This window comes from Pongo pygmaeus, chromosome 16, assembly GCF_028885625.2.
Source record: "Pongo pygmaeus isolate AG05252 chromosome 16, NHGRI_mPonPyg2-v2.0_pri, whole genome shotgun sequence".
NCBI lineage: Eukaryota > Metazoa > Chordata > Mammalia > Primates > Hominidae > Pongo > Pongo pygmaeus.
In genome coordinates this window covers 106,352,608-106,379,059 of record NC_072389.2, presented here as the reverse complement: position 1 = coordinate 106,379,059, position 26,452 = coordinate 106,352,608, and the positions used below count along the sequence as shown (strand labels likewise).

Genomic DNA, 26,452 nt, shown 5'->3' with positions numbered 1-26,452 from the left:
TGCCACCACACCCGGCTAATTCATGTATTTTTAGTAGAGACGAGGTTTCACCATGTTAGTCAGGATGATCTCGATCTCTTGACCTTGTGATCCGCCCGCGTCGGCCTCCCAAAGTGCTAGGATTACAGGTGTGAGCAACCGCGCCCGGCCAGGAGGTAATTTTCTAAGTTATGTATGTTTAGTAATGTTTTTGTGGACTCAGGAGCTACTGATACTCTGAGGGTATGATCTTCGGAAATTTTATTCTAGGTTTCACAGTCAGAAGGAAAAAAAAAGCAAACAAACAAGGAAGACTTTCTTTTCCACTTGGGGTCAAAAGAAAACAATCTAGGCTTCCAAGCTTTAATACTATTGACCATATTAAAAACTACTAATTTAGAAATTCAAATACATTACCATCTAATTTCCATATAGATGCCAACTGAAGTTCATTTAGTTAAACCCAAAACTTCTTGCTTCACAGTTAAAAGTCTATATGATAGAACAGTGTGAAGAATAAAATAAACATAAAACAAAATATGCTTAAGACCTGTCCAAAGTTACAAAACCTTCACCAAATTTGACCATATTTCCCAAATTTCCTTTGGCATAAATGATTAGACATTAATGACTTTTTGCATATTATTATCATTAAAAGTCCACACATTTTTGATTAAGTGATGTAAATTGAACTGTGCTTTCTGATGTCACATAAACTTAGAAACAAGATATTGGCTTGCTACTCAAAGAAAGAAATAAGCATTTCCTTGCAAAGTAAACAAAAATACATGCTGCTAAGAAAATAAATGCAATCAGCAACTCCGATGACATTGGGTCTGAGAAAAAAAAAAAAAAAATCCTTCAGTGGTTCACATTCACAAGACCTAAGAGGGCAGATGGATGCAAAAACACTACACGGCCCTACCAAAACGGAGAACATGGCTGAGATGCCTGTTCACAAGCTCTACTGATATGATCAGGAGCCTGGAACCCAAAATAAAGTATAAGTGTTATTTTAGTGTCACTCAACAAAGTATAGCATAGTGGTTATGATCCAAAACAAATAAAGATATTAGTATTTCCTCCAAATTACTGGGCCTCCATATAACATAAGGATTTATTACCATGCACAACTTATCCATGACCCACATAAATCCCAGCAGAGAAACCAATAATTTTCAACAAAAGAAATTTTAGAATTCACTTATCCAGACCCAACTCAAAGCTTAAATCACAAGTATTATAACGATGAGGTCCTGTCAATATTATCTTATTAACCTAGGTCTGCCAACACCATCTTTGCAGCCTCATGTGTCAGTTCCTAGAAAGTTATCAAGAAAGGAGACAATCATCCTACGTAAGGAGTGCATTCAGTTGATTATGAAGTGGAAGGCTGAAAGTCAGGTAATAGATATGCCAATATAAATGATACCTGGCTTTAGACTTTTTAGGGATGGTGTGTATCTCTATGTCACCAAAGTTAAATGTGAACAAATTAAAGAGATACTGTATGTGTCATAGTATTAAATAATTGTAAATGACATCACTTTATGTGTAAAGAACATAAGTACTGGCCACAGTATACTAAAGATGCATCATTGCATATCTTTGATTAAAATCAATTATTCTCCCTATGTGATTATAAATCTATATTTGGTGATGAAATAAATTGGATTTTTTTTAAGCCACATGACTGGCAATAGAATTAATACAAAGCTAACTGCCAGGTTAAAAAATGGAAGCTACCTAACTAGCCATGTTGGTAAATAAATACTCAAATTAAATATTCTAAATGCCTGGTATAATCTAGACCAAATACTCTCAATCATTCTGATATTAGAAACGTGACAGATGTTGACAATTTACATATATTCCCTAATCTTAGAAAAACTATTAAAAAATGAGATGATCCATGAAATACTATTTGAGCAATGAGAATGAACTGGCTGAGAGCTACAGTAAAGCCTTGTCCTCTCTTACCTTATATGCTGGACTAGCCAGACTCCCTCCCTTTACCATCTCAGGTGAAACTACTCCTTAGAAATGAAAGCATCCTAGAGTTACATCTAAAGCTGAAAAAATATTTAACTGAGAGGTTTGAATACAAACACAGTACTTCATTTTGATCTTTAAAACATACTTTAAATATTTTAGCATTTTTTAAAAGTTCTGAAGTAATCATTAGGCCATCTCCCTGGCAACTTCCATACTTACATAATAAAAATTAGCCTTTAAAGATTTCCGCTTAGCTTTTACTGAAATGATGTAGTCAAGTACTCCTGATTCCCTACATATACATACAAAAGCTGCCCTAAATTTTCACCAGGGAACAGTCATTGGTAGATACTGATTCTAAATCCTATTCCCTAGAATCTCTTCTTTTGGCATGCAGTTCCATGTCTCAAGAATATGTATACCTCAGATCCCCTTAAAAGCTATGTCTTTATCTCTTTAGCTATGTCTTAAGAATTAACAGAATCAGTAAAGATACTAATTTCTTTTTGTGGAGAGCAGAAAGTCCAGTGGAACATAGGAAACCAAAAATATTAACTTCTGCTATTTTAAGCACTTCCTTATAACAAAAATTCCCTAAACAATCTGGGATATTAAAATAACTCACATTAACAAGTCACTTTATACTTTTGCTACTGGATGTTAGAAAAGTCATCCATTTGGCTAATTTTGGAATTAAACCTTGTATAATTTCCATGCTTATAACCCCTCTTTAGGAATTACACTAAAGTCCTAAGTTTATTTTCAGAGCATTTTCAGAAGCAGCAACAAAATATGGCAGCAGAAATGTGATCACATGAATTAGATGCTTAAATTTCAATCCAGCAAACTCTACGTAAAGGTTTTAAAATGAGAAATCTTTTTTATAGAGTGCTAAAATTAACACCCAGACATGTAAACACACCAAAAGGTTCCTTTGTTTTTAAATTCCTGAGTCAAATAATTAATAAGATATTGTGTAAATTTTTAAGAGTTCTTCTGGAAAATCTGAGGTGTAAGAAACATTGTATCTTTGTAAGTTTCAAAGCCCATCCACATTTGTCACACACAAACACACAGAGAGCCCAAAGAGTTAATTACGCCTAAGTGCTTCAGGATAATAATGTTGCCTTCATACCATTCACACTCTTAAGGTACACAGGTTGGCTTTCTAGTAGGAAATAAAATCAAACTATTTTCTGAAACTCATAAATCTCAGGTCAATAATTTACCTTTCTCTAACAAATCGTTGTCAGTTAGATAACTCAAAAGATTTTTCTGATGCAGGTAGAAGAAAGGTGATAGGAAACAGTAAGGGGGAAAACAGTAAATTGTGGTTTAATTAAAAAGGAAAGTTATTCAGAATTAACAAGCAATTAACAAGGAATTGAGGAATTCCTATGAGAGTAAGGAAGGGAGAGTAGCTACAAAAAGGTCTCAAAGCCTCAGAGCAGAGTAAATGGCACGCTGTACCAAAAGATAATGAAAAACACAGAAACACACTGTACAGAGAGAAAGTGGGAAAATACGTTCCTGGGTAGAGAAGTTATAAAATGTTAAGTATCAGGCACGGGTAATGTTTTTGTTTTTCCTGGGAAACTGGGGGTGGGGGTGGGGGGGTTAGGAAAGGTTGCATTCCCGGGCAACCACCCTGAAAATAAACCACTGCTTAATGAGCTAGGGGCCAGGAATAAACAATGGGGGAGGGGAGGGCTGGCTCATTACCTTTATAGACGATGCTAGTCAGAGGCACTGTGCCTTCTGCTTCTCTGATAGGTGGGCAGACCCCTTCCTGCTTTCGCGTCTTCTTCAGCCAGCTCAAACCTAGAAAAACAGAAACTAGTGAGTGGTGTAGTGCCTCAGGGGTGGGGGGGGGGGTGCTGTGAAGAAGGGGGAGCTCAGGAAAGCGGCTGGAGAGTGGCAAGGGCAGGCAAGAAAAAGCAGAGATTTTCCTCCCTCCTACCCTCCCAGCCAGCACTCTTCCCCTCGGGGGAAGTAAAGGACTTTACCTGTCTCCTCAGCTGCTGCTTCTCTTCCTCCTTTCAGCCTCCTCTGCACTCACCAACTTCTCCATTGAAGAAATACCCCAGGCAGGGCCGGACCCTGGTGTTCCTGATCCTCCTCGGTGCCTCACGGCCCCAGCCCGGCGAATATCCGAACAGCCGAGAAGGCAGGAGGTGGCGATCCCGGCCGCCGGGCAGCCTTGGGGCAGGGGTGCAGGGAGGCAGGGAGGAAGTCCTGGCTCGGGTGTGGGGGGGCAGTCCCGGTCCAGGGCTCGGAGCAGGGGGCTGCCGCGCTCCGGGCCGGAGGCTTCCAGCTACGGAGGGACCCAGGAGGTCTCGGGACGGCGAGGTCCCAGGTCATACGGGGCCCGAAGTGCCAGCCGTGGGGTCTCCGGACAGGGGGCTTTCGGGATGCACTTTGCACTGGGCCACCCCCGCCCCCTCCCTCCAGCACTTTGGGGTCACTGGGATGGGACCAAGCCTTCAACAACCAATCAGCGGCCGCAGTGGAGCCTGAGCCTGGAGCCGTAAACCAGCTCCGGGATGGGTGGGGGTGGGGGGAGTGGGGACGACTTGGTTGGTTGGTTGCTTCCTTCTCTCCTCCGTACCCCCGGCAGCCCCCACCCTCTGCCTGCCGTAAAGTTGCCTTTGCATTCGCGACAGTTAAGGGAGGCGTGCCGAACGGGGCAGAGATTCGTCTCCGATTGGTCTCACTCACTTCCCCCTACAGCTTCCCCGTGGTGGCTTCCGAGGCTCCGCCCCTAGCGGAGGGACTCAAAGTCGTTGCTAAGAGACACCATACGCCGAAGGCAGTCTCTGCGCATGCGGGAGGAGGTGCCAGCTTGTACTTTCTGTGAACTACGGTGGCCCAGAACGGGCATTTGTGTTCCCTCAAATGGCGGTGTGAAGAGAGTTCGCCTGAGCCAGAACCCAGGCAGGTAACTGGGACCGGTCGCCGTGCTGGCAGCAGGGGAGGCACGAGTGCGGCCAAATGAGAGCCTGGTTCAGGGCTTAAGGTTGGGAGGGCGGCAGGCTCCAGGAAACGAGTAGAGGGGTGCCTTGTTTCTTCGCCCCTGTTCAGCGCTTCTCAGACGCAAGTGCGCGGTCTTGGCGCGGCTGTCGGTCCTTGAGACCCCGTTAGCTTCCAGGCTGGCAGTGCCTCGCCTGAAGTGGGAGAAGGGACCCTCTTTGAGATAGGGATGCCGATCCAAAGACTTTACTGAAAGGATAGCAACGTTGGCGGGTTCCTGTGAATGAATGGAGAGGGGTCGTGGGGAAAATGCGAGATAGACTGATCAAGACATGTTTATTAAGCACTTTATTCATCTAGCAAATGTTTACTGGCCACTGTTCTAGTCCTTGGGGAGACAACAGTGAACAAGATAGTGATTTCGGGGAGACAAACACAAAATTATCAGATAGGGATGGATTATATGAGGAAAATCAAGCAGAATGGTGGAATCGATTTTGACCAGGACGTGATGGGCTGAATTAGATAGGTAGTGCTATGGTGTGAATATCTGTCCCCTTCAAAACTCATGTTGAAATTTAATCCCCAATGTGGCAGTACTGAGAGGTAGAGTCTTTAAGAGGTGGTTGGATCATGAGGGTTCTGTCTTCACGAGTGGATTAATCTATTCATGGATTAATGGGTTATCATGGAGGTAGAACTGGTGGCTTTTTAATGAGAGACTTGACAACACGTGAGCCTGCTCAGCCCCCTGGCCACGTGATACTTTGCAGTGCTGTCTCCTGACACCAGATGTGGTCCGTCAGTCTTAGACTTCTCCCAGCCTCCAAAACTAGATAATAAATTACTTTTCTTTATAAATTACCGAGTTTTGGGAATTATTTTATAAGCAACAGGAAACGGACTAAGACAGATAGGAAAGGTCTCTGAGGAAGTGACATTTGAGCAGCGATCTGAATGACAAAGAGCCAGCCATACCAAGATCTAGGGAGAGAATTTTGCCAGCAGAGAGAATTAGAAATGCAAAGCCTCTGATGCTAGAATATGCTTTGCTGTTTACAGGAACTGCCAGAAAGAAGGCTAGGGTAGCTGAAGCAGAGTGGTGGGAAAATGACTGGTAATGAGACTGGGGGGTGGGGCATAGAGGTAAGAAGACGCGGAGAGTCAGATCTTGAAGGGCCTTGGTAAGCCTTGTTTAGGAGTTTGGACTGTATCCTAAGGAAAGTGGATTGGTTTCTCAGAAGGAAGTGGGTGTAGAGTGGGCCAGGATACAACCACTTTGGAAGGGATCAGTTGCAGTTGTCCAGAGTAGAAGTGCAGTAGTGGCAGTGAAGATAGATTCAGCTTTTTTATTTTTGTCCCATTATACTTCCCAGCAATCATATTTCATAATTTCAACTTTCTAAATTTCCATTTCTCCTTGAAATTGGTAGCTGAATTATAATTAGAAACAACTTATTCAGGACTATTAAATGCTATCAATTTTTAGTAGCTTTCGGTCTTTCAATTCTACCATGAGTTCTCCTTGTTTTTTCTTTTTTTTTCTTAACAGCAGGACTCCAATGTAAACAAATAAAATAAAAGCGGTATTTTATTAGTATTGTTAAATCAAATGTATAGGAAGCCATTGTTTTAGATTAAACCCCTGTACTAGGCCCAGCAGACCAGGCCAAATCAGAATGGAGTTGCTGGTGCTAGCTGCCACATAATCAAACAACTTAGAAATGGGCCAGTTGTCAAAAAATCCAGAAGATACACAGCAAGGAGTCAAGGAGGCCTGATTTACCTGAGCCAGCATAATAAAGAAGTCTCTCCTCCATTTTGTCTCTATAAGGAAAGTAGCTTTGAAATGACTGATCTGTCTTTTATTCTGTTTTTGCTTCTTCAACCCTTTTCAGCCCACCTCTGCTCAGCTAATCAGAACACCTTTTCTAAATTTTTAGTTGAGATGCTGCCAGATTCATGAATTGCTAATAAAAGCCGTTTACATCTTTAAATTTGTTCAAATTTTGTTTCTTTTTGTTTTTGAGACGGAGTCTCCCTCTGTCGCCCAGGCTGGAGTACAGTGGTGCGATCTTGGCTCACTGCAACCTCCGCCTCCCAAGTTCAAGCAGTTCTCCTGTCCTAGCCTCCCGAGTACCTGGGACTACAGGCACGCTCCACCACACCCAGCTAATTTTTGTATTTTTAGTGGAGATGGGGTTTTACCACGTTGGCCAGGCTGGTCTCGAACCTCTGACCTCAGGTGATCCACCTGCCTCAGCCTCCCAGAGTGCTGGGATTACAGGTGTGAGCCACTGCACCCAGCCTCAAATTTTGTTTTTTAACAGTTCAAATATAATGTGCAAGTTCAGTTTTATAACATTTACTAATTATAGAGTCAAGAAGTTTCGAACTCCCAAAAAGAAGGAAAAAGAGGGAGAGAGAAATGTATAAATATGCAAATTGTTGTGGAGAACATATTCATTCTTATAGCAGACTCGGCACCCATGCAATTCATATGGTGTATTTGCTAAATGATAGTTAAGTAGAGAGATGGGGGCCTAAGAACTTGTTGGTGAAGAGCCTAGAAACAGAGTTGTCTCCTAATTCCTAGTTCTTTGTATTTCTGACCATTTGTTTTTCATTTAAAATCCTGCCTTTGAGTTAAACAACCATTTTCAAATGATTGGAGTACATGATTATATCATAGCCAAGTAACATCATATTGTCAAAGTTTCACAGAATGTGCTACTAGATAATTTTAAATTGCTTTATTGAATTGGTGCTATCAGATTTGCTAATTTTTATAACTTTTCATTGATGTAAAAGCAGTTTAGATTGCGGAATATTTTTAACAAGTTGATTAGGTTTTAACAGATACACTTCATTTCTCATTAAATTAGTTAATAATATAAAACTTACAAAAATGGGAACATCTTACAACATATAAGTGAAATAATTTGGGATAAGTATTTATGAAGCTTGATTCATGAAACCCTGACTCAATCAGAATTAAGTTTATTTCTTGAGTAGAGAAAGACTTTATCACTGGAAAAATGCCCCAGCCCCACTGCAGCAATTCTGATTTAGCTGGTCTCCAGGGAGTCCAAGGCTCATGGATTTTTCCTAATGTTCCAGCGATGTCAGTGTCAAGGTCAGATTCCAAGGTCAAGGACCACTGCCCAGGAGGCTGTGTCCTGGCCCATAAAGCACTTGGTGGTGGAGAGAATGAGCAGGTTATGCTCTAGCTGGCAGTAGGCACTGTTCTGGGCCTGCAGGTTGTGTCTGGGGATATTGGTGTAATAAAGAGGGGCACCAGAAAGACAGATGCAGCACAGTTTGGAGCCCATCATCTGCCTTGTTAGCCCAACTTAGTTCAGCTGTACCTGGCAGAAAAGGAGATGGGGCTGGGTAGAGAAATTGTATTTCAGACTTCGTCATCACAGCAAAAAGAATGCCGAAAGAAAGGAAGCTAACTGGAGGCTTTTGAGTTCCTTATAGTTCTTGCCCTGGTAATTTAAGGGATTTTGGTCTTCTATGGTACTCTACCACAGCCATTTGAAGATGGTGCTTCAATGTGTGTTGCTTCTGTCAGGTACGTTGTCAGATGTGTTATACGGTAAAGACTGAATGAGCTCAGAACTTAATCCCTGCTACGGATACTACTGTTTATAATTCTTCGATACTACATTTTTATTATAATTTAAAATTCACAACTTAAAATATTACATGCTGTTTTTAAAGTTTTTTGAGATCAAAACGGTACTAAAATATACTTTGGGACTGATTTTAGGATTGATACATATACACTACTAAATTAATCTTCAGCCAGGAATGTATTCCACAAATATAAGTACCTACTGTGTATCAAATGCTGTGCTAGGAGCTAGGGAAGAACCAAGCAGACAACTCTAAATCATACAAATCATTGCACAAATCGTTAAAGTATAATTGTGACACATTCTGTAAGACAGGGCACCAGAGCTGGAAGACAGAGTATCACCGGAGGACCTACCCCTGCCAAAGAAAGTCATATTTAAGCCTAAAACAAAAGGGAAAGTGGGTGGAAGGAGAAGCATTGTATCAAGGCCCAGAGGCTGGAAGGAACCTATCAAGGTTAATAAATAAAGACATTGACATCTTCCTACTTGAGTTGTACAGGTGTTTTCACATATAAGCCATTTAATTTTTGCAAATCTTTGAGTATGCTACTTGTTTGAGGTAGATAATCTCGTTTTATCAATTGAAAAATCAGATCTTGTCTGTGTACAGAATTTAGGAGTTCAGTAAAATCTAGACAGTATCACATCTATAGACAGTTCCTAAACACTGCCCTGCCACTGGTGGCGGGTTTGTGGGGGCAGATGGAAAAGGGACAAGGCATAGACTGGAAAAGGGGAAGACTAAGGAAAACCTTTCAGTGAAATATTTCATTCTGAAGTACCACTTAAAACATACAGTTATAATTTATCAACTAAGTGTAGAAAAGTATCATTCACATTGATACATTGGAGAGTTTCCATTCATTTAAAAAATGCTTAGCATTAGCATATAAAAACCTAAGGAGCTCAGATTCCTCATCAATAAATCAAGTAGGTTGCGCAGTGGTTCTCAAAGTGTAGTCCCTGGTTCAATTCTTGGGCTCTCCCAGACCCACTAAATCAGAATCTCCGAAGTGGGCCCAGCCGTTTGTGTTCTAATAAGCCTTCCAGGTAATTCTGATGCTACAGTTTGAGAATTCTCTCTAAATTCTCTCTGAGATTTTTTCTAGTATGAACACGTTATGATTCTAATGTCCAGCATTGATCTGTGCTATGTTTAAAAAAAAAAAGATTTGCCTTTGGAGTGGCCACATAATAGAGCTGCTTGAGAAAGATACTGTTGCCAGTAGGCCAGGTCAGGTTCTTCGCTTCTCTGCACAAAAGAGTTTCAAAGGGAGACCACAGTGAAAATGTAGAAGGTTTGTTGCAGAGTGAAAGCAAGTCCACACTCAAAAGAGGAGCGTGGATGTGCTCAAAAGAGGCGTGTAATGTGGTCAGGGCTTGCTACGCAGATAGGCATGATGAAGGCACAAATATTCTATGATAAAAGGAGAGGGTTTCCACAAAATGGGCGGGCAGTTCCCGGAATCAGGGCGCCACCCTTTTCTTGACTAAATGTGGTTAATGTGGAACTGTCATGGCTTCAGGTACGTGGCAGGGAGTGGGCGGTCTCCCCAGGGAAGTTGTATGGTAATAGGGGTATAATGCAGCCAAGAGTATGCATTCAGTCAAGTTTTTGGCCATCTTGGATTTAACCAGTTGCAGCAGGCTTCCTCTGTTACATTCTTATCTGTGCCCGGTCCCCAGGTAGCCCTTTCCCATTGGCACAGCTGCCGGCATTCACCTATGCAAGCTTTTACTTGTGTATCTATGCTTGTAGCTTGATTTTCAGGCCGCTTTTTGTTAGAAAATAAATGATTTGGGGGCTGCTTTTTATTAAAAGGGAAACCTTGCCGAGGACTCTCTTACCCTCACTATCTGTCTAAATAATTTCTAGCTCCTGTATCATCAGTATATCACTTTGACAGAAAAATGCATTTAAGCATGAAGTCTTTTATCTAGAACTTGATTGCCAGGCTTTTCCTTCATGCCAAAAAAAATCTGGCCTGTTTCAGAGTCCTAAGACAAGAGTTTCATAGGAAGACAATGTACAAACAGATGACAGAGTTCGTATTCTCACTATCTCAGAAGTAACCTGGAAACTTGCTGGAAATACAAATTACTGAGCGGCCCCACCCCAGAACTATCTTATGGGAAACTCCTAGGGTAGGGCCCTGCAGTCTGCTTTCGTAAACCTGTCAAGTGCATGACACAGTTTGAGTACCATTGTTTTGAGGAAAAGGAAGGATGGTGTAGCACTCGAAGGCCAGTAGCCGCCAGCACCCCCTTTAGCCCTGAAGGTAAAGAGAGCTGGCAATTCCTGGAGCTTGAAAGTCCAGCCTGCCTTCCGCCCCTCCCACTCCAAATCTCCTGGAGCCTGTTGCCGCACAGAGGAGAGTGAAGAATGGAACTAAAGAGAAGATACTGGCACATGGCATGCTGTTGGAAGATATCTGCCCCACTTCTTTTAATAGGGGTGGGAGGTGCTCTTGTCTAACCAGACCCATTTTATTTTTTCTGTCAAAAATGCAGTTTTGATTGGTAGAGGGAACCAGAATCTTGGAAGACAGCCTCGGTTTGGAGTGCCTCAACTTCTGTGACAAGTGTCACTGCATCTTCATTAATGGAGCAAAATAGATTAAGTAGCCTCTTGGGCTGTGGTCAGATTTGAACGAACTATTGTTGAATTAGGGGAAGGCCTACTATTGACTTTCCCAGTCTATTAGTCCATGTAGTAGCCACATCATATAAAGAAAACTAGTAATTTTTTTTACTTTTAATATTGACCGTGAAAATAGATTATTTTTGTATTCAGAATTCAAACATAGACATATCTTTTTAAAGATAACCACAAATTGTTTTCCAAAGAGGATGTGCCGTTTTTCATTCTTACCAGCAGTGTAGGAGAGATCTAGTTTCTCAGCATCCTCCCCAGCATTTGGAGTCATTTTTAGCTCTTCTAGTAGTGGTAGTTCACTGTAGTGTTAATTCATATTTCTGTAATGGCTAATATGGTTAAGCATCTTCCTGTGTGATTATTTGCCATCTTTATATCCTCTTTGGTGAAATGTCTGTGCATGTCTGATCCATTTTGTAATTGAATTTTTTTTTTTTAATATTGAGTTTTGGGAGTTCTTTATATATTCTAGGTACTAGTCATGTGCTTTGCAGATATTTTTCTTTTAAGTCTGTAGCTTGTCTTCTCATCTTCTTAGGGTTTTTTGCAGACCAAGTTTTAAATTTTGCTGAGTTCCAGTTTATCAGTTTTTACATTTGTGGATCATGCTTTTATGGTCAAGTCTGAGAACCGTTTGACTAGCCTCAGATGCCTAAGATTTTTCCTACATTTTTTTTCTAAAAGTTTAAAGTTTACAGCCATGACCCATTTGGGGTTAATTTTTGTAAAAGGTTGGAATTATTTTAAAGAAAGTAAAATCAAGGTCATAGTAACCCTTATTCACAGTGCCTTTAATGTGGATGAACTGTTGATGCCCGAGGAGGAACAGTGGATTGTTGATTTTTCATGAGGAGCTTGCCGGGTTTGGTATAGCTACTGAAAGTACAGTCAGCCCTCCATATCCACGGATTCCATTCCAGTAGGTTCTGCTCCCCTGGATTCAACCAACCCCAGATCAAAAATATTTAGGGAATTGGGGAAAAATTTTGGCTACAGGATGGGGTGCTGGCTGCCAGGGGAACGAGCCCTGTGCTCAGAGTTGGCACTGAACATGTATGGACTTTTTCTTCTTGTCATTATTTTCTAAACCATACAGTGTAACAAATATTTACATAGCATTTACAATGTACCGTGTCAAATATTTTAAGTAATCTTGAGATCATTTAAAATACCTAGGAGGATGTGTGTAGATTATATGCAAATACTACACCATTTTATATATGAGACTTGAGCATCTGTAGATTTTGGTATCCTTAGAGAGTCCTGGAACAAATATCCCACGGATCCTGAGGGATAACTGCTCTTTGTTTTGTTCAGAAACTCACAATTCCGGAAAACCATGTCACTGACAGCAGCACTACCAACAACATTTGAACCCACAAGATTCGTGATCATTAACCAAAATCAGAGACCCCTGAAGGTCTGATTACCATGCTGGCCTGTTGATTCTGGGGCTTAAATGGAACTATAGTCGGCCCTCTGGATCCATGGGTTCCACATCCACAGATTCAACCAACCTCAGATAAAAAAAATTCAGAAAAAATAAAAAATAACAATACAATAATAAAAATAATACAAATCAAAACAATACAGTGTAACAACTATTTACACATCGCTTACATTGTGTTAGGTATTATAAGTAATCTAGAGATGATTTAAACTATATGGCAGGGTATGCACAGTTTATATGCAAATATGTTGTTTTTTGCCAGGGAGTTGAGCATCCATGGATTTTGGTATCCTTGGTGGGTTTTGGAACCAGTCCCCCACAGATACCGAGGGGTGACTATACAATTTTAAAAATTCAGTCAAATCGCTATCCTGATTAACATTTCAACCTGTAGTTGCTGAGTATCTTTTGAAAAAATTAATCTTAGTTTATATCAGGAAATTGCATAGTAATTGACCTTGATTTTAGATCTTGCGTAGCATGTGAAAATGATTCTGAGCACTATTGTTTTACAGTGTGAACAGTTAAGCTGTAGGAGTTACTATTTAATTTGAAGTCCAATGTTGAACTCTTATCCTGGGCTTTTGGAGCACCAATGGAAGTTTGAAGAGTGCTTTGGTGGAGTGGTGAAGGGCACAGGCTCTGATATTAGATTTTCTGGCTTCACATCCTGACTCTGCCCCTGAAGCTCTGTGACATAACATCTCTCTGTCTTAGTTTCCTTATCTGTAAAATGGGTATGATAATTAAGCACCTCCCCCCCCATAAAGTTGTAACACTCACCTAGAGTAGTATCTGGTACATAGTAGGTACTCAATAAAGTTTAACGATTCATATTCCTAACAGCAATTTTATGTGAAGATGGGTGGGAAGTATGTTATTTTATATTAATAAACACATGGTTTTGTTAGGCATATAATGCAAAATTCATATAGTTTACAGAACTTAAAAAATAAATAGAGGCTTCAGACAAATTTTATACTTAATATGGGTAACCCTTAGGCCACTTGGTGTGGGATTTCAGCTCCTCTGCCAAGAGAAAACACTAAGAGAATCACTGCTCCTTCACTTACCTAGTAAGACTGCTCCAATTGTTTGTTTCCAGGCTAGAGAAATCGTTCATTTATCATATAGATGGCCTCAGAGCCTGTCAGCAACCTGTGCCCCCTCCGTCAGACACTTGGGTTTGTTGGTGTCTCTTAAAAGCTTGTTGTCTGAAGAGTACACATTCCCCCAGGCCAGCATGATAATGCAGAATGAGATGTGCAAACCTCAGAGCATCCACTTCAGAAAAAACTGTGGTCAGTTAAATCCCCTAGTTTGTTTTCTTAAGGATTTGTCCTTTCCTTTAATACCACAATTGCTTTAAAAAACACACACAAACTACAGTTTTCAATTCCAATGGGCTACTCACAGACATTTATTTTAAAGACAGTGTAATTAAGAGGAGTTTATACTTGATCACAATAGAAACAGCCTAGCACCTATTGTCATCATTCATTCATTAGCTGCCTGGCCCCTTGGCATTTGTGACCTGTATTACTAAGATGAATATTTTTTGATTTCCATCTAAGATTACAGGCCCATCTCCTCTAAGCCTATTACTTCCTATGGGACTAGAACAATAAGTTGATCTTTTGTTAAAGTATATATATGGCCTTTTGTCCTGGGTTCCTGAAGCAGCTCAAGACAGCTTCAGAGCACTAAAGGTAAAAGGCAGTGTTTTGTTATTTATAATAAACACTTTTCACACACCCCAGCTTATGTTAATGAGGTGATTTTTTTGGACCATCTAGATGGCTACAGGATGGAGTGCTCGCTGCGGGGAGGGAACCAGCCCTGTGCTCAGAGTTGGAACTTTCAGCCCTACCCCCAGTCTCAGGAAGGGGAGAGGGACTCAAGGTTGAGTCTATCACCAAGGGCCAGTGATTTAATCAACCACGCCTAAGTAAGGAAGCCTCCGTAAAAATCCAAAAGTTTTTATCAGTTGATGGGTGTCCAGGTTCTTGGCATCTTGAACAAAGAAAACACAAACAAAGCAAGGAAAGACACACAAAACATACAAACAAAGCAAAGAAAGAATGAAGCAACAAAAGCAGAGATTTATTGAAAATGAAAGTGCACCCCACAGGGTGGGAGTGGTCCAAGCATAGGGGCTCAGAGCCCCGTTACAGAATTTTCTGAGGTTTACATACCCTCTAGAGGTTTCCATTGATTACTTGGTGTACACCCTATTAAATAAAGAGGGTGAAGTAAAGTCATTTACTTAGTGAACGCCCTATGTAAATGGAGAGGATATTTCATAGATGAAGTGTTTCCATTTGATTTAGTTCTAGGAAGTCAGCGTGAATTAGCCTTATGTCCCTGCCTCCAGACCCTATTCTGCCTCATTTCCCCCAAGAAAGACGTGATCCCCATAAATCTTTATGGAGGCAGAGGGACCAATGGTCTATCTTCTGTAACTGCTTCATGCTGGCTTGGGGCATAGTCCCTACCTATTGGGAATCACGGAACTCTCGCCCCTCTCTGTCTAGTGGAGGCAGGGTAGCTCCTTGATGGCCAGGAGTGGTGTCTGGAAGTGGCTGGAACCTTTGTTGCATGATCATCTGAAGCTTGATGGTTTCTAGGCGAGAAGAAATGAATTTGGTTAAAAGATTTAATGGGAACTTCAGGGAGTGGATACCTATGCTTCCAGGAATGTTTTCTAGAGATTTGCAGAAGAAAAACAAAACCTAGTCTGTTCTAGGATCTATGTGTTTCCTTAACGTCTTAATGCAAGCAGCTCCATTTTGATTTGGTTTGGTTTGGTCTGTTGGGGCCTAGTGCATGAGTTCAGTCCGAAACAATGGCCTCCCATAATTTTGTTTTAAAAAATTCTCCCTTTTTGGTCAGGTTCTCACTTAGGTGAGAGTGTGACAAAAAATAGGGCCTTAGCACAACTCTCAATTACCTTCATTTTGGGTTTCTGGTCTCAGTGCGTCATTCATAGGTTATGGTGTCCTCATGTTCACACATTTCTTTCAGCTCTTGTCATTCCAGTTGAAGACAGACCATTTGACATTCTAGAGATGGCTGCGTGCAACCATTTAAAACCTTTGAGAGAATACAGCGTGCAAGGGAAACTATTATTATTTTATTTTTATTTATTTATTTTTTGAGACGGAGTTTTGCTCCTTCTGCCCAGGCTGGAGTGCAATGGCGTGATCTTGGCTCACTGCAACCTCCGCCTCCCGGGTTCAAGTGATTCTCCCACCTCAGCCTCCTGAGCAGCTGGGATTACAGGCATGTGCCACCATGCCAGGCTAATTTTGTATTTTTAGTAGAGATAGAGTTTATCGTGTTGGCCAGGCTGGTCTCAAACTCCTGACCTCAGGTGATCTGCCCGCCTCGGCCTCCCAAAATGCTGGGATTAAAGGTATGAGCTACCACGCCTGGCCAAGACTATTGTTATGACTATCGGGAGGATAATACCAAGAGTTTGGAGTATGCTTCTTCCCTGGGGTTCCCATAAACCAAACCACCTAAAATCAAATAGATCAAAGAATGAGCTAGATAAAGAGCCTACTCATTTAACCAAGCAATCTCTTTGTTAATCCCCTATGATGAATCTCTATACTTTTCATTTGATGTGTTTCTCCATAGGCCACAAGCACCAGCAGCTGCACAGATACTTCTCTGTTCAGCCAATTCTATCATAACTTTAACAAGAGAATTTAAAGTCTGTTAACGTAACTGTAGCCTTTAGAGAAGAATCTGTTATACAGCCTATCATGAGGGAAACATTTCTAATCATTGCTTCTTTTGCAATGGAAAAGGGCCATAGAAAAAGGACCTAACAAATGATGCCCTTCTAGAAGATTGAAGGCCTCCTAGCAATGTTCTCTTTAACTCGTGATATGGGTTAAAAGGAGTGAACCAATGTTCTGCTTCTGACTGATTATGAGGCAATGTGTGTACCATTAAAGTTTCTCACCTGCATTGGACCTTCATCTTTTATCTGTCAAAGTATAAGGTTATTCATATATCAGGCTGGCTGCAAAATCCTTCACAAATAAAAGTGTACCCCATAAGTACATACAACAGACCCCCTTTTCATTTCTATTGTTCTTGGAGGCATAAACAAAAAATATTCAAAGATAAGAGTCTCATAATAGTAGAAGTCTTGATCTGTGATCTTGGGAAAAGCTGTTCACATCAAGGATGCCATGTTCTTCTGGGGAGCAACTTCTTTGGTTAGCTTTACCTTAAGCGTTCCTATGGGTGTACAGTTCCAAGAGTGTGGAGGGACCCTACTCAGTTGTGAGATTATGAACCCAAAGTTCAGGGTTCCAAAGTTTTGCTGCAATGCGGATGGCAAGGACAATCTTTCTCCAATGTTCTCAGAAGATCTAATCTTTAGGCTCTAGATTTGTGAAGGGGTTGATTGTCCTCAGCAAACCATAAAAAGCTTTCTGTACCTGGTGAAAATACACTGTGGCATAATGACTTAGTTTTATAACATGAGCCCTCTTGCATGGGAGAGCTTTTATATAACCAGAAAACATGCATTGAAAATAATAATTGAATAAAATCCCTTTATAAAATGTTTAAATGGCCCATCAGGTGACCAAATGTACCTGAAGCTTTGATTGTTTTCCCAGGAATATGGGCCCAAACATTGGCTATAAACTATTTCAGTAATTTATAAGCCACCACACCAATGTATTCAATTTGGATCATTTTATCTTTTCTATGATGGGTCATGGAATGCAGAACTTTTAATAATAAAAGCTTTAAGGACTCAGAAAGGACAAGGTGACCATCCTGGTTCTCCATGAGTCCATGCTTAATTAACATTAGACTTATATCCTCTTGAATACCAGTTGTTTCTCCATATTAGGTGCATAGCACTGGTAACTGATGGGTTATCATAGGTAAATTGACTTAGATTGTGGAGTTCATTCAAAATGTGTATCTAAAACAATTTCAGTATCAGCTGATTTAACATGAAAATCTGACAAAAAGTATTTTCTTGGTACTTAATTCTTGTTCTACTTGGGTTAGCAGCTTTATACAAGGAAATTTGGTTATTTCTGTGGTTTAACCCTTTAAACTAGGCAAAAATGTACATTCCCATGCTTTCTTATAGTCTTTTACCAACAACACCTTTGACTTTTCTTACACATCTTGCATGTAAAACTGTTTCTTCAGTAGTCTCAGTTACATGTTACAATGTTAACTCTTAGCAACTTTTACTTTTGCTGAAAACCTTGATAAGTTTGGGGATTTAATTAAGTACTAGATGTGGAGGAGCCTAGAACCCAGAAAGAAATGCAGATAAAGTCTGACTCTTTCTAGCATCTAACTCCATGTGTCACAGGCCCTACGTAGCTATAAAACAGGCAAACTGTACAGTTAAGAGTCACAGTGGCATTTACAAAGCATTTAGGAGGCCTAATCACCTTTAAATTGTACAACATTTCTTGCATAAATTCTTTTTCATAAGTTATTTCATGACTTACACAGACCATCTATCACATGCTTGGACTTTCTGACTTGTCCTAAACACCCCTCTTTTAAACAAGCAGTTATTTTACTTTAGGACAAGAATTTATCATACAAGATCCTTTCTTATATAAAACCTTCTTTGCATAGCTAGAGGGCATGGCTAATTTCACATGTCCCCAAGACTTAACTAGAATCTAATGCTCCAGAATAAATTAAGCAATTTTTAAAAGTCAAAGAAGCAGTTTGTGACCTTAAAGCATTTAGCAAACCTAATATCTGACCTGCATAATTTAGACCAAATGTTTACATTTGTGAAGATATTTTTATTTTACCAATAATCTTTAAAAACTGTCTTTATTTCTCAGAGATTACTTAAGTCACATGAACTAAATGAAAGGCATTACACTTTTTACTTTTCTGACAAAATATTTGATTTAAGCTCTTATTATTAACCAGTTAATTAAAGCTCTTTTATATTATACACACAACACATATGAATACACAGAAGATAAAGGATTCATTCCCTGAGCCAGGAATTGAACCCTAAACCAGGGCCACCATTGTGAAAAGAGAAAGTACAGCCACATAGTTACAAGGTCCAGCTCCCAAGGACATGACTGACCAATTGGCTGGGCCATCTTGAATAGTGGGCTTTTAGGGCCCTACACATGCTTTTTATCGTAAGGTACCCATCTTTATGACAGAAAAATACAGGAAGACACACAGAGCACACCAGATTCACTACAGCTTAAGACCAGCCTCAGAATTCCTTTTGTATTAATTAAAACTTTATAGAGGAGATAAACAGTAACATTTACCTTTCATTTAACCAGTTTGCACAAATTGAGAGAGGCCAGTGTCTGACTACTAAGAAATTCTTGCCCTTTTGCCGGCATGCCAGATATCTGGGCTCTTTCTCCCTGACCAGCCCTAGTGACCCTAGTCAACTGTAATGCGAACAAACACATTCCCATTAATTAAGAATATTCACAAATAGCTTCAAATTTTGGAGATATTAGGCAGAGTGAGAAATACTACTCAAATTCTATTTACAAAAGTATAATCAAGACACTTAAAGTATCAGGAAGCCTAAACTCCAAAGAAGTTAGTTTAAGATTAAAAAGCTGGTGTGCTCCATTAATTCCTGCTGGCCCAACAAAGGTAGCCTAGGATTTCCGGATAAATGGGACAAATGATGACTTTCTAGAAACACATAGGAAACAGAATATCCACAGAACCAAATAAAAGCCTTCCACTTAGGAACTTAAAAAAATCACGGTTTTATGTTTATGCATACATGAGCAAAGCCCAGAGGAGAATAAACAGCAAATGAATGAAAACTAGAAGCACAAACAAATAGAAAACCAACCCTAAATTTTCCCACTGAGTCTATCCTGGAGGCTACAGTGTTACCCAGGGCCCCAAAAAACCCACATAATGAATATTTTATTACTATTACACAATTCAGTTTCCTTAAGTTCACCAATATCATTATACATCCTGTGCAATCAAGAAATTCACTCTAGGCACATGACCTATATAAGTACTTCAAGTGCCAGCACTATCCATGCAAAACAGTAAACATAGTGTGAAGCAATGTGAGCATGTATGTGAAATTTGGCTCCACACTAAATCCAGCTTCAGGCTTAACTATATTAAAGAATTGCCAAACTGCTAATGCTTTTTTTTTTTTTTTTTTTTTGAGACAGAGTCTCCCTCTATTGCCAGGCTGGAGTGCAGTGGTGTGATCTTGGCTCACTGCAACCTCTGCCTCCTGGGCTCAAGCGATTCTCCTGCCTCAGCCTCCCAAGTAGCTGGGAGTACAGGCACAGGCCACCACGCCCAGCTAATTTTTGTATTTTTAGTAGAGACAGGGTTTTACCATTTTGGCCAGGATGGTCTCGATCTCCTGACCTCGTGATCTGCCCACCTTGGCCTCCTAAGGTGCTGGGATTACAGGCATGAGCCACCACACCTGGCCACATTTCTTTACAGTACTTACTTTATTTTAATCAAGACTAAGAGCTTTAACTGAAAACATTGATTAGCCAAATGTCTCCAATTCTCTATCAGGTTTTAAATAATATTTTATTATGTAAACTTTTTTCCACATGTTTATCCACTGCTTACTGGTTTCTTACTATGGTATTTCATAAATAACCTTTTCAAATCTGTAATCTGAACTAACTTTTAGATAACTTCTGAATTAGACAAAATTATTATTTTTCTCACTAGTAATATAAACTTTTTGGCACATTTTGTTTACAGAATTATGTGTTAACTAGAATTCTTAGTAACCTAAAACTTGTGTGAAACCCCAAAAAGCAAGAAATCCTGAACCATCAGATGTGGGCATTTATAGATAAGAACAGTTCCACAATTTAGAAACATACTTCCCCATATCACAATCCTTTCTTTATTGGAAATGACCCAGATATTAAATGAGCATCAAAAATAACTCAAAGCATTTAATTTGCACAAAAAGTTTACCTAAAACATTTATCTCATTCACTGTGCTCAGTTCTTTCAGTTTTAACAAGGGAGACATGAGACATCAATCAAGATATGTAAAGTGAACATTGGTTCAGTCCAGAAAGGTGGGACAACTCTTAAGTGGGGAGGGGGCTTCCAGGTCACAGGTAGGTGAGAGACAAACAGTTGCATTCTTTTGAGTTTCTGATTAGCCTTTCTAAAGGAGGCAGTCAGATATGCATTTATGTTAATGAGCAGAAGGATGACTTTGAATAAAATGGGACGCAGATTTCCCCTAAGCAGTTCCCAGCTTGAATTTTTCCTTTAGCTTAGTGATTTTGGGGGCCCAAGATATTTTCCTTTCACAGATTTCTCTGATTTGTCAAAAAAAAAGGCACACAAACCAAGATCATTTTGTTTTGGCTGGGTTTATAGTTTTATAATCTTCTATGCCAAACACTGACATCCCAAAATATCTAGCAAAGACAAACATAAAACCAGACAAAAAATGTATGCTGACGGTTCTGAAGGCATTTCTGTTTTTACTTTACCAATAATTTTAAAGCCAGCTTATTTAGTAAAGTTATACTTAAGTCACGTGAACTTAAAAATTGCTTAGACTTAGTTAATGTATGAGCACTCTTGTAAGTCAGTTGGGTAAACACAACATATAACAATAAGCGTACATACAAATAAACACATCTAGACATGTATACACATACACGAACGAAGATCCAATAGCTTGGAAGCCTAGCCATGAGATAGCAATACAAGCTCGCCGGTTTTACTTTGTTTGCCGCAATAGATAATCCAGTGAAGGCTGTGAACCAAAATTTCGAGTAAAGCATTTTCCAGTTTGATTTTTAAAGCCCAAACCTCCCCAGACTCCAAAGGACACTGGGTCCAAACAGTTCCAAACGAGAGCATCACATGTTAACCAGGCCCCCTGCTCAGAACAGCAGCACAAAAGCCTGGATACATGCAACACCATCCCACTTTCCCATTCAGCAGCAAACTCCAGATTCCAAACAATATTGAGGCCAAACAGCATTGCAACTGGGAGAGAAAGTTCTAAGGAGAGTGTAGTACTAGACCTCAGAACCTCTGCCAAGGGCATCCCCTTTGTAGAGATTGAGGTCCAGAGGATCCCCCTGGGGTGTTCCCCTTTGGAGTCCAATCTTAGAGTGTCAGATGTCTCTGACCTTAGGTGGGCACTGGTGCTGTTTTGCATACTTTTCTTCCAGAGGTGATGGCTTACTGTGAGCTTTCCTTTGGTACTGGGTGTAATCCCCAACTTTTAGCATCCATATAATTTGATAAGGCCACGCTTTCCCATGCTTCTCGTTCCACTAGAGTGACAGCCATGAGCTGTAATGATAGGATTTGGAGCCTGGGTGGGCTTCTTTTGTCCTTAGCCAGTCGAGTAGGGGAAAGGAAGAATTTATGCTTATGTTTTCCTGATTTCTGTGAGCTGCTGTAACATATTAATCAAACCCAAAGGGGAAGTCGGGGCAACTCCAGTTTAGAGCCAGTTGATCAGAAGCACAGGTGGAACATCCTGGGGCTTGCAATTGGCATTAGAATTGTGGCTCAGTCTTCAATCTGTGTGATCTGATGGTATCCCCAGGTAGATAATGTAGAATTGAATTGGAGGACGCCCAGGTAGTGGTCTGTGCAGAGTTGCTTTGCTTGCTGGCTGGCTAGTGGGGAGAAATCTTCACACATCTATGGTCAGAAGCATGTTGTAAGAGGATAGTGGAAGAAACAGTTTATTTCTTCCTCTCATAACCCCAGTGTTTTTTTTTTTCCCTCTGTCTCTAAAGGCTCATTTTGAATCTGTATTTCTTAAAGTTTAAAACGTTTCAGTCTAATTTCTCACAATCATTCTTACCAAAGAACCTGGTTCCCACCATGAGAGAAAACAGCCCATCTACCCCCTGGAATATTTATTTACTGGCATTCACTTTGGTTGGTGTGCTAAAATGATTGAGCCATGTGAAATTGCCCTTTTTGTGGGTTGAAACTAGGTCAGATAGCAATTGCATTCTCATTTTGGTAAAATTTAAGGACTTAGTGACCCATAGGAATATTATTGGAAGTATTTTTATTGCTATAGCATTTAAATAAAAATAATTCCATTTGTTGCTGAAATTTTTACTAAAAGAGTTGAGCATGTGATAGTAATTAAAACAAAATATTCTGTTTTATAATGACAGTAGTTTGAAAAGAAATGTTATAACTAAAATATAAAGTAAGTGCAATGGAATTAGACTGAGGTGGAACATGAAGTCTAATTTCTGATGTGTGACAGACGATATATCAGGCAATTAAGGAGATTTTGTTCAGGCAGTTGCAATAGGGAGAATAAATAAAAATAATTCCATTTGTTGCTGAAATTTTTACTAAAAGAGTTGAGCATGTGATAGTAATTAAAACAAAATATTCTGTCTTATAGTGTCAGTAGTTTGAAAAGAAATGTTATTATAACTAAAATATAAAGTAAGTGCAATGGAATTAGACTTTGAGGTAGAACATGAAGACTAATTTCTGATGTGTGCCAGACGATATATCAGGCAATTAAGGAGATTATTTTGTTCAGGCAGTTGCTGTAGAGAGAATGTTCATAATGGGAAGCCTTGAAGAGGAAGGAGAAAAGGTGGGATTAACAAAACAAGGGAGTCACTGAGGAAGGGCAGAAGTAGGTCCTATTTGGGAATTGTAGACAGTGAGTTGGTCCTTTCTGGTTAACCCTTTCTTGGAATAAAAAAGGGTATGGTGCTTATCCATTCTGGCCTTCTGAGAGCACACAGGGCTGAGATAAAGTATAACACTGCTAGATGGAACAACATTACCAACATTTGTATTAATAAATCATATGGGATGCATACCACAGGTTGAAAGTGTGATTCAGAGAAAACTTATCAAAAGTTTCATTCATAACTTTAAAATCTATAAGTTTCTTAATATTTATTTCTCCATGAAAGGACTAAAACAGGGCAGCTTTGTGTTGTAGAGTAATCAACAATTGAAATTCAGGCTAAATCAGGGGAAGAAGCCAGCCATTAAAGACCAAGACTAGGCTAGTGGGCCATAGTGTAGACAGAAGACCCAGTATAAGACCAAGACTAGGCTGGTGGCCATATTATAGACGGAAGACCCAGTATAAGACCAAGACTAGGCTGGTGGGCCATAGTGTAGACGGAAGACCCAGTATAAGACCAAGACTAGGCTGGTGGCCATAGTGTAGACGGAAGACCCAGTATAAGACCAAGACTAGGCTGGTGGCCATATTATAGACGGAAGACCCAGTATAAGACCAAGACTAGGCTGGTGGGCCATAGTATAGACGGAAGACCCAGTATAAGACCAAGACTAGGCTGGTGGCCATAGTGTAGATGGAAGACCCAGTATAAGACCAAGACTAGGCTGGTGGCCATATTATAGACGGAAGACCCAGTATAAGACCAAGACTAGGCTGGTGGGCCATAGTGTAGACGGAAGACCCAGTATAAGACCAAGACTAGGCTGGTGGGCCATAGTGTAGATGGAAATCCCAGTATAAGACCAAGACTAGGCTAGTGGGCCATAGTGTAGACGGAAGACCCAGTATAAGACCAAGACTAGGCTGGTGGCCATATTGTAGACGGAAGACCCAGTGTAAGTGGTAGACTTCCGAAGTCTTTTGGAAGTTGAAGATGGGAAGTGTGTCTATAAACGGGTCAGGGCAGAGAAGTCTGTAATTTTGTTAAAGGGTAAATTTCAAGAGTGCAAAATCACAACCCATATAAAATGACCACGTATCAGAGATTTTATTTACCTTATTACTAAGGGAACCAGGCACAACCTGTTTAAAGGAGCAGTAAGAAAACCATGAACTATGTAGGGTAAAGGAATGTTAAAATGAGTTTACAGATGGAAGCAAAACTGATTTTTCCCACTGGGGAGAGGGTTGCCTCTTTATCAGACAGTTATTCACAGATCTGTGGACAAGAATTATTTGAAGTGTGAAATATCTCAAAGGCAATGAAAGGAGCAAAACCCCCCTCCTTCCCAGTGTCAGATTGTTCCCAGAGGCTCCAGCATTCCATTGTCATGATATTCAGTAATCTCTTTTGCCTATGCCAAAGTCCTAAGTTTTTCCTTGCCATACTCCCTCTGTAGTAACTACTTGCTGCTTCTGATGTTGATCCATTTTAAGTTGGAATTTCATCGGCACTAGCCATAATCTAGTTTGACCATATAGCAGTCTAACTTTAAATTTTTATCTATAAATTGGAGGTGAAGGTTAATGAATTTCAGTTAGCTCAGTGATTCTCAACTGGAGTGATTTTGTCCCCCGGGGAACATTTGACAATGTCTGCAGACATTTTCTGGTTGTCAGAATCTGGCAGGTCAGGTGGGAAGTGCTTTGCTCATGTAGAAGGTAGAGGTCAGGAATGCTGCCAAACATCTTGCAATACACAAAACAGCTCCCCACTACAAAGTTATCTGGCTCCAAATATTAATAGTGCCAAAGTTAAGAAACCCTGATAGCCATTGAAAACTGTTAGAGGAAAGCTCAAGTTTCTGCTGTGTTAAAATTAAACCTAATTTTATGCTCCCAAATGTGTGTGGAAAGCATACATTTCATTGTTACGGTCTTGAAATAATGTTCCTGTTACAATTTTCCATTTTAGAAATTAAGCAGTCAGCATCCCCCTTAACTTGAGAGACTTAGTGATTAAGTGGAAACAGTTACTTTCTCTTGTAATAAGCATATAGCGCTTAGAATTTTTAAATTACTTTTCCTATTTTAGGTTTCACTGAAGAAACGTCTTACAGATTCATTGCACTTCTGAGATTTAATGTTTACAACTTGGAGTTGTCGACTTTCTTATAAGATACATTTTGGAAGTCAAAATGAAAGTTTTCTGTGAAGTTTTAGAACAGTTATACAAGAAGGTGCTTCTTGGAGCCACACTTGAAAATGACAGCCATGATTACACCTTTTATCTCAACCCAGCAGTTTCAGATCAAGATTGCTCTACAGCTTCCTCCTTAGAATGGGCAAACACCTGTGGTATCCAGGACAGGCATCAGCCCATCTCTGTTGGTGTGGCTCCCATTGCTGTAGCACCTGCGTGTTTGAAGACCAACTCTCAGATGAGCAGTTCCAGAGAAGTAATGCTCCTTCAGTTAACAGTGATCAAAGTGATGACAACCCGGATATTGTCTGTCAAAACCGAGTTCCATGCAAAAGAGCAATACAGAGATGTAATTAAAATTCTCTTAGAATCAGCCAAAGTCGATTCTAAATTAGTAAGCCATTTGTTTTTTTAAAGATCTAGATATTTAAAATAAAATTTTAAGAACATTGAGCAATAGTGGTTAATTATATTTGTTTTCCTGTAGATCTGTATGTTCCAAAATTCAGATAAATTGTTATCTCACATGGCCGCACAGTGCCTTGCATTGCTTCTATATTTCCAATTGAGAGAAAAGGTAAGATAAGTAATCAAAGTATGTTATTATTTCTCTTTCTTAATTTTTTTTTAATTTAAATGTTTTGTGGAGACAAGATCTCACTGTGTTGCCCAATCTGGTCTCAAACTTCTGGGCTCAAGCAATCCTCAGCCTCCCAAAGTGCTGGGATTAAAGACGAGAGCCGTGGCACCTAACCTGTTTCTCTTATAGTTTCTTTAAAATTGCTCTTTGACATTTGATTTTTACCCTTCAGATATTTGTATTAATAAGACATTTGCTCACATAATAACATATGTAAAGCCATAAAAATTTAAGAATAGAATATGATGATTTGTG

At 40.0% G+C, this 26,452-nt stretch overlaps 2 protein-coding genes across 6 annotated transcripts in view; one reads left to right on the top strand and one right to left on the bottom strand.

The window, feature by feature from the left end:
• ASB7 (ankyrin repeat and SOCS box containing 7) overlaps positions 1-4,567 on the bottom strand; it is a 48,644-nt gene extending 44,077 nt beyond the window's left edge. The window contains exons 1-2 of one of the 2 annotated variants that reach the window (XM_054451024.2): positions 3,981-4,567; positions 3,697-3,795 (exon numbers count right to left, since the gene is read on the bottom strand). The gene's annotated coding sequence lies outside the window, so the exon portion shown is untranslated. The remainder of the gene's footprint in view (positions 1-3,696; positions 3,796-3,980) is intronic. The other variant, XM_054451025.2, reaches the window with a different exon arrangement.
• LINS1 (lines homolog 1) overlaps positions 4,544-26,452 on the top strand; it is a 32,783-nt gene continuing 10,874 nt past the window's right edge. Inside the window, exons 1-3 of one of the 4 annotated variants that reach the window (XM_054451020.2) lie at positions 4,544-4,912; positions 25,450-25,951; positions 26,045-26,134. In XM_054451020.2, the coding sequence (XP_054306995.1) occupies positions 25,553-25,951; positions 26,045-26,134 (489 nt within the window). In that variant the 5' untranslated portion in view covers positions 4,544-4,912; positions 25,450-25,552. The remainder of the gene's footprint in view (positions 4,913-25,449; positions 25,952-26,044; positions 26,135-26,452) is intronic. The other 3 variants (XR_010124037.1, XM_063653076.1, XM_054451022.2) reach the window with 3 other exon arrangements.